Genomic DNA, 13,154 nt, shown 5'->3' with positions numbered 1-13,154 from the left:
TTTCTTGAGTGAAAATGTTTTTAGTTGAAATGGCAGTGAATAGTAAGTTCCAATATCTTTAAGGTTTTCACTTCTGACATCTGGTGCCATCCAATGCCTCAGAAGTATACTTCAAAGAATAGAATTTAAATCTGTTTTTCAGTTGTTGGAGCCTGGAAAGAAATAACCCTGGCTGGTTTATTTTGCAGTTTATTCTAACACCTATTGAGGTAGCTATTGAAGATATGCAGAAGAAAACACTCGAGTTAGCAGTTGCAACTCAACAGGAACCTCCAGATCCCAAGTTGCTTCAGATGGTGCTACAAGGTTCGGTGGGAACTACTGTAAACCAGGTACTGCATCAAGCAGTTTGAGATTCCCTACTGTGAAGTTGTATATGTCAGCCTAGTGATTCTGTAGTTAAAGATCTAACACATGCCTGGAGAAGTGCTTTTTTCCTTTCAAAGTATGAAGTGATGTTGGTGATGTAGGCATGGGTTGGGATTTACAAAGAAAAAAACTTTTCACAGCTTCTGATTAAGATAGCAGCTCCATTGCAAAATAGAACAAACTCTATTTACATATGAAGCTTCATAAATTATCTATGAAAGCTGCTTAAAATACATTTTACTATTATTTTGGAATTCAGTCAAGTAAACAATGAAAGTGAATTTCGATATCAATTTATAAAGTGATATTTACAGGATACAGGATACAATTTTAGATAAATAAGAACTAATGATGTATGTAAAACTTCCTCAAATATTGCCAGGAATTAATGGAGCAGCCACCTTCCTAATTTTCCCAAGCAAGTATTGAATAGCTAGAAGAGATATGTGGCATTAGTTTATGCTTCACTCGTCTCAATGGGGATTAGGGAAAGTGAGGGATGAAGCTAAGGAGGAAATTGCAAATAAGGTTAGGGATTTAAATTGGAGGAAAAGCAAGAGCCCATGGAAATCATTGAATATAAGGAGGGTACAGTGAGCTGGATGTGGAGCAAGTAAAGGCAATAGTACCAAGGTTTATGATGACCTCAAGTTTATAGAGGATAGAATGTGGGAGGCCAGGCAAGACTGGAACAGTCAAATGTAGAGCCATAGCTAGGTACAGAAAGTTGGAGCTAGAATATTGGGGCTGTCCTCACCTGAACTGTGCAAAGTGTTCTGGTAAATTGTGTAACTGGAGTGATAGAGATAATTTTAAACTAATTAGTGATGGTGAGGCAACATGTGAGGGAAAATATGGTAAAGAGAAAGGACCAAAGCCAATGAAGTGAAGGGAATAATAATCAATGTTGGAGGAAGGGGCAAAACACCAAAATGTAACTGTGTATCAATAGATATCGCCCCTGTCTACAAGAAAAGCAAAACAATAGAATCAAAGGTTCTGTATCTGAATGGGAAGGTGGTCTGTTGGCTGGACAGTTTGCAGTGCAGAATGTTCTTTCGCTCTCTCGCTCTCTGTCTCTCTATCTGTCTCTCATGAGAGAGCAGCTTTATTGTTCTCTGGGAATATGGCATCTTTATCTGAATGGACATAACACTCATAACACATTGGATGAATCGTCAATAGTTAATGGAAATAAGCATTTCTGATCTAATAGCCATTGCAGAGAAACAGATAAAAGGTGACCAAGGCTTTGACTGAGGAAGCTTGAAAAGTTGATCGGGTCGTAATTAACAAAAACATCAGTATAATATTGAGAAATAAGCTTGATTCTAAACATCAAGGTACTAAATTTGTTTGGAGAGAGACAAAAGTAGCAAGGGTAAGGAGTCACTTGTGGGAGTATTTTATAGCCACACCAGTAAAGTAACAGTAAATATACCATAGGACAGGGTATTCAGAATGAATTGATGAGGGCTTGTGAGGAAGCTACAATCATAATCATATTGATTTTAATCTATACATTGATTAGATAAAGGTGGCTTGGAAGATGAGTTTATAAACTGTTTTTGGAACAGTTTTTTGGAGCAACACAGTCTAAAATCGATCAAAGAGTAGGCTATTCTAGAGCTGGAAAACCAGAGGAAGTGGTGGAGGCTGGTACAATTGCAACATTTAAGAGGCATTTGGATGGGTATATGAATAGGAAGGGTTTGGAGGGATATGGGCCGGGTGCTGGCAGGTGGGACTAGATTGGGTTGGGATATCTGGTCGGCATGGACGAGATGGACTGAAGGGTCTGTTTCCGTGCTGTACATCTCTATGACTCTAAACATTGGACAGGTTGGGCTGTGGAGTTTAAAAAGATGAGAGGTGAAGTTATTGAAAGATCTAAAATCCTCAGAGATTTTGACAGAGTGGATACTGGAAGAGATTAGAACACTTCTAGAACCCTATTAAAAATTAGGATTCTCCACTTAAGACACAGTTGTGGAGATTTCTTATTCTCTCAGATGATCTTTAGCCTGTGGAATTCTCTTTCCTACAGACCAGTAGAGACGGGGAATATTTTCAGGACTGAGTTAAATAGTTTCTTGATCGTTGAGGAAGTAAAAGGTATTGGGAAGGAAAGGGATATAAAGGTCAAGCCACAATCAGATCAGCCCATGCTTCTATCAAATGGTGAAGAACTCTCTAGGCCAAGTTGCCTACACTTGGTCATGGTTCAAATGTATTTTCAGCAGCAAATGAGCTGAGGCAGGGTTGGAGTTGAATGATATTGCAGAGATGAAAATAGATTGTCTTAGTGAGTTACTTTGTCAGTGGTCTTAACACAGTAACCAAGGCAGCATTGTTGTTTCCCAGTGTCTGATGTCAGTTTTATCCACTTGTTACAGGGTCCATTAGAAGTAGCACAAGTATTTCTGGCGGAAATTCCAGAAGATTCAAAGCTCTTCAGACATCACAATAAATTAAGGTTATGCTTCAAAGAGTTTATCATGCGGTAAGTTACGTGAAATAGAGGAAAAATTATTTGCTGAATCTGTAAAAGTGGAAATCTTTAAAGAAAGAGCAAAGTATTCCGATTAATGAATGAGCAGTGTAGATTTGAAAAATGTTCAGTATGATCTCACTCAGTACCAGATTTATTGACTTCAGCGGGTGTAGCAATTAAAGTGTTATATTTGACCCCACAGCCTGATTACAGAGAGAAAACTGACCAGTGTATTTAATGACTTATGCTCGAAGTACACACAGCAGAAAAAGACAAGGCAGAAAAGTTCTATAATGTCAAAGATTTCACCTGAATAATGATCATCTGAGGTGGAATGCTTGAGGGCATCTGGTTTCCTTAAGACCATACCCTTGTCAAAGGAAAAGAGAGAAAGTTATCAATTGAAAGAGGAATAAAGCAAAAACACAAAACAGATGTACCCACACAGGATTAAATAGGTATAGAAACAGGCATTGCAGCTCAGCCAATGGAAAGACGGCTTGATAAAGACAGACAATTTTCACTATTTAGGGATTCCAGAATTACAGAGTATAGTCTGAGAATTAGAGCCGTTAAGGAGAGTGGGAGCTGAGTCTAGATGGGATGCTCTTCAGAGAGTCTGTTTGGACTCAATGGGCTGAATGGTCTGTTTCATACTGTAGGGACTCTATGATTCTGTGAGAGATGTTAGGAAGCACTTCCACACACAGGGTGGGAAAGGTTTAGAACTCTCTACCACACACACCAATGGATGCCGATCAGTTGTTAATTTTAAATCTGAGATAGATTTTTGTTTATTAAGGGTATTAAGGGATGTGTGCCAAAGGCAGGTGTGTGGAGTTAGGTCACAGATCAGCATGATCTCAGTAAATGGCAGAACAGACTCTCAAGATGAAAAGCCTGTGCCTTTTCCAATTTTCCCAAATCGTTCTTGTATTTTTGCTGCACTTAAACTTCCTCCGTCTTTTGTAATTTGTGTTATGTTTGGTATGGAGTCACTCAGTGACTGTGCATTAAAGCCTGCCCTTGAAAAGCCTGATAGTATTACTCTGAAAATGGGGTTGTTCACAAAGTGTGGTTTCATTTCCTTCTGTTATTTTAATGTGTTTCCCTTTGAATATTATAAGAGTATAAAATACAGGAACAGAATTTGGCCGTACGGTCCAATGAGTCTGTTCCACTATTCAATCATAGCTGATATGTTTCTCAACCCCATAACCCTTGCCCTCCTTACTAATCAAAAACCTCTCCATGTCTGTCTTAAATACACTCAATGACTTGGCCTCCACAGCCCTCTGTGGAGGCAATGCCTTCCACAGTTTCACCACTCTGTAGAAGAGACCACATTGTGAGCAGCAAATACAATAGAGTAATTTGAGTGAAGTGCAGGTAAGTCACTGGTTCACCTGGAAGGTGTATTGGCAGCTTGAATAGTGAGGAGGGCAGAGGTAAACAGCCAGGTGTTACACCTTCAGCGATAGCAAGAGAAGGTGCTGTGGGGCTCAGTGTGTGTGTGTGTCTGTCTGTCTGTGTGTGTGTGTGTCTGTCTGTCTGTCTGTGTGTGTCTGTGTGTGTCTGTGTCTGTGTGTGTGGGTTGGAGTGGGGTGGGGATGTAGGGGCGATGTGGAGGTTTAGGAATGAAAGAAAATTAGACCAGGGTGTCCCTGACCAACCTGTTCCTGCAGAATGCTGTTAAGGGAGGGGTGGGGAATATGTGTGATGGGTGAGGCCAAGGGAGACCCTATTGCTGTTGTGGGAGGGAAGAGAGGGGGTGAGGGCTAAAGTGCAGAGGATGGTCCAACTCGGCTGAGGGCTGTGTTAGCGACATTATGAGGGAATCCTTGGTTGAGGAAAAAGGTGGACATTTCAGACCACCCCTGCCATAGAAGTTGGCATCATCAGAACAGATACATCAAAGATGGAGGAACAGGGAGAATGGAATAGAATCCTTATCGGAAGTACCCTGCTTCCTTGTTCCCCCTTGCAGCCTCCCCAAGCTGCAGAGCTGTTTTTGTCTTCCATACGCCCCTTCCTCCACACTCCCCTGACACTAATTCCTGAAGCCAGCCGGCAGAACTCACCCTGAACCCAGCCATTGATAGTGGCCCCCCCCCAAGGACCTTCTCACCCCAGCTACTGACCTTGCCAGCTGCCTCTTCAACCACTCTCCCATTTGCTGCTGATGGCCTTGCTAGTAAGGTTACAAAAACACAGGTGAGGAATGGTTTATGTTTGGAGAAGCATCTGAAGAGTTCTGGAAAGAGGCCCAGCTCCTTGTTTTATGTGTCTTTCTCTCTCACATTCTCTCTCTCTCTCTCTCTCTCTCTCTCTCTCTCATTCTTACACACACTTACAGATGTTGTCCCAGTGATGGATTTCTGTTGGCTACTTTGGGAGGTTTCAGTATGAATTCACCCATTGTCCCCATCTATGTTAAATTCAGTCTGGCACTCACCAAGAAATCACCAATGATCCTTGGACAGCACCTTCCAAACCCACAACAACATCCAACTAGAAGGACAAAAGGAGCAGATACATTGAAACACTACCCCCTGCTAGTTCCCCACCAAGCCACTTGCCATCCTAGCTTGGAAACATATCGCCATTCCTTCACTGTCGCTGGATTGTGGGTTAACCCAGAGTAGTTGGACTGCAGTGGTTCAAGAAGGCAGACTCATCCTGAGTCCAGATGCTCCCTCCCAACCCCCGTTCCCCAGTTTGTGACATGGACTCAGTGATTAACACCACCTACACATTGCAACTTACAAAATAGGAGTGAGAGTAGATAATTCAGCCCCTCAAGTCTTTGACAAAATTATGGTTGGTCTGTCTCAGGCCTTGTTTTCTCTTTTATGCCAGCCCTCAATTCCCTGATACTTTGAAGGTCTATCTCCCTCCTCTTTGAATACTTCCAGTGATGTAGCCTCCACAACTGGCGATAGAGAATTTCAGACATTCACATTTGCTTTGTATCTGAGTTTCAAATGAGTGTCCCCTTATTCTATCTCAATATCCCATAGTTCACAACTCCCCCATTTGTGGAAACATCTTCTCAATGCCTACCCTGTCAAGTCCCATTGCATGTTTCAATAAAATCACCTTTACTCTTCTCAGTGATGAAGTTCAAACGTATTTATAGTTGTTCATCCCAGGAATCAGTCAAATGAATCTCTTGTGAACTGCCTCCTATGCCAGTGCATCCTTTATTAAATGCAGGGATCAGAGCTGTGCACTGAGCTCCCGGTGAAGCCTCACTGACATCCTGTATACCCTATAGTAAGGGTGGAGCAAAGGGAAGATGACCATACACCTTAGAAACAGAGAGATTCCCTGTAGCAAAACTTTCCTACTTTTGAATTCCAATACCCTGGCAATAACTCTCCATTTCCCTCTTAATTCTTTGCTGTTACCACCCTCTCATGGGCTGTAATGGTATGTTGCTAAGCCCCACTATTCCAATGTTAGGTGGCAGGAGTTTTCCCATGTGTGTGTGGTGTATGTTGTTACTTTACACTGAGTTGCCAAAAGGATAGAGCAAGGGAGAGTCTGAGAGAGGTCTCTGCACACCACGAGTGGGTGATGAGAAAATAGGATTACTGTAGGGAACATCTTATCTTCCAAGCTTAGGGAGAAGAAATAAATGACTATCAAAAAAAAATGTTCAAGTTGAAAGTAAAAAGGAATATTTAACCTAAATAGGGGGTGTGTCTGAAGAATGCAAACAGTAATTGGCCCTGACTGGAGAATTAAATAAAGTAATGCTATGGTCACTGATGAATTACTGATTTTTACTGAATGGGTCTTCGCTAGATCTGAGGGAGGGTCACTTGACCTGAAACATTGACTCTTATTTCTCTCCACAGATGCTGCCAGACCTGCTGAGCTTTGCCAGCAATTTTTAGGTCTTTACTAATGTTGTCTTTTCTGTCCAGATGTGGTGAGGCTGTGGAGAAGAACAAAGGGCTGATTGCCACTGACCAAAAGGAATATCAACAAGAACTGAAGAAGAATTACAACAAATTGAAGGAGAACCTAAGACCAATGATTGGGCGCAAGATCCCAGACCTGTATAAACCAGTGGTTAAAATCCACAGAGAGAGCAAGTAAGATCCAAACCCTGCAGTTTTATTCCTTAGTAACAAATAGAGTGATTGTAATGAGAATGTTTCCATTCCAAGAAGGGGCAGCAAGGATGTGTGAGGATCAGATAATCAGACATCTTGGGATGGGAATACTCTTCACTATCTGCAGCTTCCCCGGTCTTTGTGTCGTCCACAAATTTATTAATCAAGCCACCTCATTGCCTCAGAAATTAGTTCTGGGCAAGGGGGTCATTAGTTAATCACCCTGTCCCATTACAGTCAGGGTCAATGGCCGGCCACCCTGTCCCACTGCCAGTCAGGGTCAATGGCCGACCATCCTGTCCCACTGCCAGTCAGGGCCGATGGCTGACCACTCTGTCCCACTGCCAGGAAGGACCCAAAGGTCAACCACCCTGTCCTACTGCCAGTCAGAGCCAATGCCCGACTACTCTGTCCCACTGCCAGTCAGGGCCAATGGTCAACCACCCTGTCCCACTGACAGTAAGGGCCCAATGGTCAACCACCCTGTCCCACTGACAGTAAGGGCCCAATAGTCAACCACCCTGTCCCACTGCCAGTCAGGGTCAATGGCCAACCACCCTGTCCCACTGCCAGTCAGGGTCAATGGCCAACCACCCTGTCCCACTGCCAGTCAGGGCCAATGGTCAACCACCCTGTCCCACTGACAGTAAGGGCCCAATGGTCAACCACCCTGTCCCACTGCCAGTAAGGGCCCAATAGTCAACCACCCTGTCCCACTGCCAGTCAGGGCCAATGGTCAACCACCCTGTCCCACTGCCAGTCAGGGTCAATGGCCAACCACCCTGTCCTACTGCCAGTCAGGGCCAATGCCCGACTACTCTGTCCCACTGCCAGTCAGGGCCAATGGTCAACCACCCTGTCCCACTGACAGTAAGGGCCCAATGGTCAACCACCCTGTCCCACTGCCAGTAAGGGCCCAATAGTCAACCACCCTGTCCCACTGCCAGTCAGGGCCAATGGTCAACCACCCTGTCCCACTGCCAGTCAGGGTCAATGGCCAACCACCCTGTCCTACTGCCAGTCAGGGCCAATGCCCGACTACTCTGTCCCACTGCCAGTCAGGGCCAATGGTCAACCACCCTGTCCCACTGACAGTAAGGGCCCAATGGTCAACCACCCTGTCCCACTGCCAGTAAGGGCCCAATAGTCAACCACCCTGTCCCACTGCCAGTCAGGGCCAATGGTCAACCACCCTGTCCCACTGCCAGTCAGGGTCAATGGCCAACCACCCTGTCCCACTGCCAGTCAGGGTCAATGGCCAACCACCCTGTCCCACTGCCAGTCAGGGTCAATGGCCAACCACCCTGTCCCACTGCCAGTCAGGGTCAATGGCCAACCACCCTGTCCCACTGCCAGTCAGGGTCAATGGCCAACCACAAAAGGACTTGATCCAGTGAGGCTGCAATTACGTCAATTCCAGGTGAGACAGAGCAAAGAACTGTACATCGTAGGAACAGGCCCTTTGGCCCAACAAATGTGTGCGGACCCATGATGCCTTTATGAGCTCCAAACCATTGGTTCCATGCTGTCCATATCCCTCTATTCATGTCTATTCCTAAATCTGTCAAGATGACTTTTAAATGTTGCTGTTGTATCTGCCTCTAATACCTCCACTGGCAGCACATTCCAGGGACTTACCACCCTCTGTTTATAAACCTTGCCTCTCACATCTCCTTTAAACTTTACTCCCTTTTAACTTAAACCTATGTCCCCTGGAAAAACATTCTGACTATCCATTCTATCCATACCTCTCATAATTTTGTAAACTTCAGTCATGTCTCCCCTCAGCATCTGACATTCAACTGAAAGAAAAATAAGTTTGTCCAATCTCTCCTCATGGCTAACACTCTCCAAACCAGGCAACGTCCTGTTTCTGTATCCTCTCCAAAATCCTCCACATCTTTCTGATGGTGTAGTGACCAGAACTGTACATTATGTTCCAAATGTGGCATCACTAAAGTTCTATACAGCTGCAACATGACTTGCCAATTTTTATTCTCTATGTCCTGACTGATGAAGGTAAGTATGCCATGTGCCTTCATGATAACCTTATCCACTTGTGTTGCTACTTTCAAGAAAGTGTGGAACCCACGTCTAGATCCCTCCACATGTTGATGCTTCTGAGAGCTCTGCCATTTACTATGTACTTCTGTTCTCCATTAGATCTTCCAACCTTGCATTTGTCTGGATTAAACCATTTCTCTGCCCAATTCACCAGCCCATTTATGTCCTGCTGTATTCTCAGGCAATACTCTTCACTATCCGCAGCTTCCCCATTCTTTGTGTCGCCCACAAATTTATTAATCAAGCCATTTACGTTCTCCTCCGAATCATTTGTGTATGTTACAAACAACAGGGGTCCCAGCACAAGAAGGAATCATACCATCCAGTGGGGGTAGGCTGTCAGTATTGTGTGGAGAAGAAACATTGTGCACAACCCCCCTGCTGACTCTCCGTACGATCTCCAACCACAGAACCTAGCCACTACCCCCTAACAACATCTACTTTCCCAATCAGTGACCCTCCATCTGATACACTAGGGGCTCCCTGGCGGTTCTGCAACTCCAAGCCGCAGAATTTCCCTCTCTGGGTTTGTAATTCAGGCAGAATTTTCAACAGGAGCCGTTGAGCTTTCTGATGAAGGTAAACTGGGGGTTTCTTTCCAAGAAAACCATCCTGCATTTGAACTGGGTCCAGGAACGTGAAACCTCAGCCGTATATTTTGTTAAAGAGTTCAATATTCCAGATAAAGTCCTTTGATTCTGAGTTGTGCTCAAATATTTAGTCAGTTTTTTTTTCTTGCAGAAGTCAAACACCTAGCTTTTGAAGCATTTGCTATTTTTAAAGGAGTTGTTATACAACATATAATCTTGCTCTGTACTCAGTGGGAAACTCCACTTTGAGACAGGAGGCTCCTTCATAGCTGGCATGTGAGACAGCAGATGAAGTCGGTACATCTTCACTTTCCCATTAAGTAGCAGAACATCATGTTACAGAATCTCCAACATTCTCAGAGTTTACAGAGCATCCATTGTTCCCATAGTATCGTTTTAAGCTCCACAGCCTCTATATGAGTGCCAGGGATTTGTTATCCCAAATCTCAAAGTGCATCAATGTATGGCAACTTGCTCAAAACCTCACAGAACAGAGCCAGTTAGTCTGGAAAACCTCTCAGTGAGATCCCCTGATGGTTCAGTTTGACTCTGAGCATCCACTGTCTGGTGTCAGGTATCTACCACTTCGATAAAGTAGCACCGTCAGAAAAAACTCAGGTTGAGCCAATGTATTTCACAGAGAAAGGGGAACCGTTGCATTAATGAGTAGGATCTCAACTGGAAAAAGAATCATGTGGTGTTCCTGTTTTATCGTAATGTTCCCTGATGCACCATGAGTTACACATTCTTCTTCACTTTCCTTTCTACTTTAAGGGGATCCTTTAAAAGATCAAGTTTCAGAAAGTACGAGACATCACCATCAAGTGCACAGAACAGCTGATGGAATCCGAGTCAATGTGAGACACTAGGATTTGTCCTTCATCGTTCATTTCCAGTAGGATTTCTGTCACTGTGTCAACACCCCTCAACTGCAACACCCATCCCTACATCTATAGAGAAAGTGTACTGTACACAGGGCAGTGGGGAGGGTGATTAAATGCAATGCATTGAGTGCTTAAAGCCATCAAGGCAGATGAGTGAAAAGTATGTAACCTGAACTTGATTATTTTTTCAAAAGTGAAGCACTTTTAATAAGGTAACAACCGTGGACTGATACTGATATCATATACTTCACGTGCAGACAAAATTGCCAAGTGTCATTTTAAGCTGCTGTTTGGAAATTCAACTCACAAAAGTGGTTTTAATGCCATGTCTTCCTGCATTTCCCCATGATATCAGCTGGGAGCATTTATTGCCCTGTCATTGTATTCCTGACCAATTAATAGATCTGTGTTTAATGTTTACATGAACTGGCAGTGTATTTTAGAACCACAAGTACAGCTAGTTGTTATATTGATGTTCCTCTCTGTTACGTTTGTATATAGCCTATTACATATTCTTTTTGAGACTGTCATTGAATTTTAAACAAAGTGATAGCACTTTTTGCCTTAGATCTATTGATAGAATCTTGTTGTTTAAATATAACATTGGATTTGAATCCAGATGTTCTTTCAGTGTATATATCTTATATATATGCTATTAGGTGCCTGTAATCTGTTCTGCAACTCATATACCTCTGTTGTTAAACTCAGTGCAATTTTGACTACTTCATGGGTGTGAATTTATATACTAACTATATTTGAGACACAATAAGTCCAGAATGATATTTACCTTGCAACTTTCCAACACTGTTTAATTTCTGAAGTTCAGATCTGTGACATCCTATTATCCAAAACAGGTATGGAACAATAAAATACAATGTGCTTGTGGTCTGAGAATATAACATTCCCAGTATTGCCACGTAATTGATCCAAATGAAGAGGTTAAAATGTATAAGGACATCCAAACACTTGATTTTAGGATGTGATGATTTACTAAGTGACTATCAGAAAGTGATTCATTGATTACATGGGACATGCTGGGCAAATGAAATTTTTTCTTTATGCAGTCTCATCCTGGAAGTTTATGATATTTCTATTTCCCTTTAACTTGGATAAGATATCCTCTTTCGATAAAAGCTGATCTGCTCAGAGTTGTAATTTTGAATTGCTCAGCTGCGATATCCAAATTGCAAAATATGCTTCTAGACTCGGTATTAATGATATTTGTAAACTGCCTTGAGTCCTCATTTGTATATTATCTTGTGTACAGAAACTTCTGACCATGCAAAATAAAACTTGTCAACCAATGGGAGCACTGCAACGCTTCTAAAGTCCTTGTACAATCTGCTTTGATTTTGTTTAACAACTAAAATCACTTTTAAGAGGAATCAAAGTCACATATTGAAGACTTTATACAGTCATTAGACATATAACTTCTTTACTCAGTGTTTTAAGCTGTTTTGTTCAATCCTGAGAATTACTGTGTTCCTTTGACATTTCTATTTAGATTTTAAAAGATGCATATAGCATACCTAGTTGAAAGCTCACTTTGAGAATGTAGCAGGACTATTTTTAAAAATTGGTTCTGCAAATATATGACTGAACTGTTCACACATGGTAACCTCAAATGATAGAAAATAAAGTATTTTAGGGTGTCATTTAATCCATCTAGCTGCATTGGTGTTAGCCGTCCAATTGTAGCAGATGGTGGAACTTGAATTCAATAATAGTCTGAAAATAAGAGTCGAATGATGACCATGGAACAATTGCAGGAAAACCCATCACTTTAGGGAAGGAAATCTGCCATCCTTACCCGGTCTGGTCTACGTGTGACTCCAGACCCACAGCAAGGTGGTTGACTCTTAACTGTCCTCTGGGTAATTTAAGGATAGGCAATAACTTCTGGTCAAACCAGTGATGTCTACATCCTGTAAATGGTGATGGTGTACGCTGTCCATTTTTGTCTTGGAGGTCACAATTCCGAGTCTCTCGGAATCCCACAATGTGTTGAAAGTTATAGACAGTTATGCAGGAAAATATCTATTTATTTCTAAGGTGGAAGAGTTAAGAACAAGAAAACTAATAAACATTTATATCTGGATACAAGGCTAATGTGTTTCACCTTGCAAAAGACAACAGCTCAGAGCAAGCCATTTTTGAGAACAAGTTACAGGTTTCTCTACAAATAAATTAAAATCACAGGGAGAAAGCTGAATCCACAACCATCAGAAGGAAATTGGACCTGGCTTAGTCAGGAGAAGAATTATCGAGACTCTATTAACACATTCTGGCATACCTGCTAAGCGTGTTGGAAAGCAGACTTCAGAACCAATCATTTTTTAAAATCTATTTTTACTGACACTATTCCAAAACATTACAATCATATAAATCTCATAATTATAGGGTGTGTTTTCACACCTGCCATGAAATAGCTCTTGTCAAAATCATCAATGACATCCTTCATGGCCTTCTCAAGCTGCCTGCAGTGTTTGATCCATTTGACCACACCATCCTCCTCCAGTGTCTCCCAGCAGCAAGGCACAGCTCTCTCCTGGTTATATTATAAATTAATCTAAACTTCAGAATCGCTTGTAATGACTTCTCCATGCCCATGTACCATTCTTTCTATTGA

General features: G+C 42.4%; 1 protein-coding gene across 7 annotated transcripts in view; it reads left to right on the top strand.

The window, feature by feature from the left end:
* Nucleotides 1-11,848, top strand: part of dock8 (dedicator of cytokinesis 8) — a 273,640-nt gene extending 261,792 nt beyond the window's left edge. For all 7 annotated transcript variants that reach the window (XM_072590904.1, XM_072590857.1, XM_072590877.1 and 4 more), the window contains 4 exons: nucleotides 189-332; nucleotides 2,766-2,872; nucleotides 6,796-6,966; nucleotides 10,416-11,848. In XM_072590904.1, the coding sequence (XP_072447005.1) occupies nucleotides 189-332; nucleotides 2,766-2,872; nucleotides 6,796-6,966; nucleotides 10,416-10,482 (489 nt within the window). In that variant the 3' untranslated portion in view covers nucleotides 10,483-11,848. The remainder of the gene's footprint in view (nucleotides 1-188; nucleotides 333-2,765; nucleotides 2,873-6,795; nucleotides 6,967-10,415) is intronic.
* Nucleotides 11,849-13,154: the final 1,306 nt, after the last annotated feature.

The sequence above is a fragment of the Chiloscyllium punctatum genome, chromosome 2 (assembly GCF_047496795.1).
Source record: "Chiloscyllium punctatum isolate Juve2018m chromosome 2, sChiPun1.3, whole genome shotgun sequence".
Classification (NCBI taxonomy): Eukaryota; Metazoa; Chordata; class Chondrichthyes; order Orectolobiformes; family Hemiscylliidae; genus Chiloscyllium; species Chiloscyllium punctatum.
Note: the sequence above shows the minus strand (reverse complement) of the source record. Positions and strands in the feature narration are given on the sequence as shown.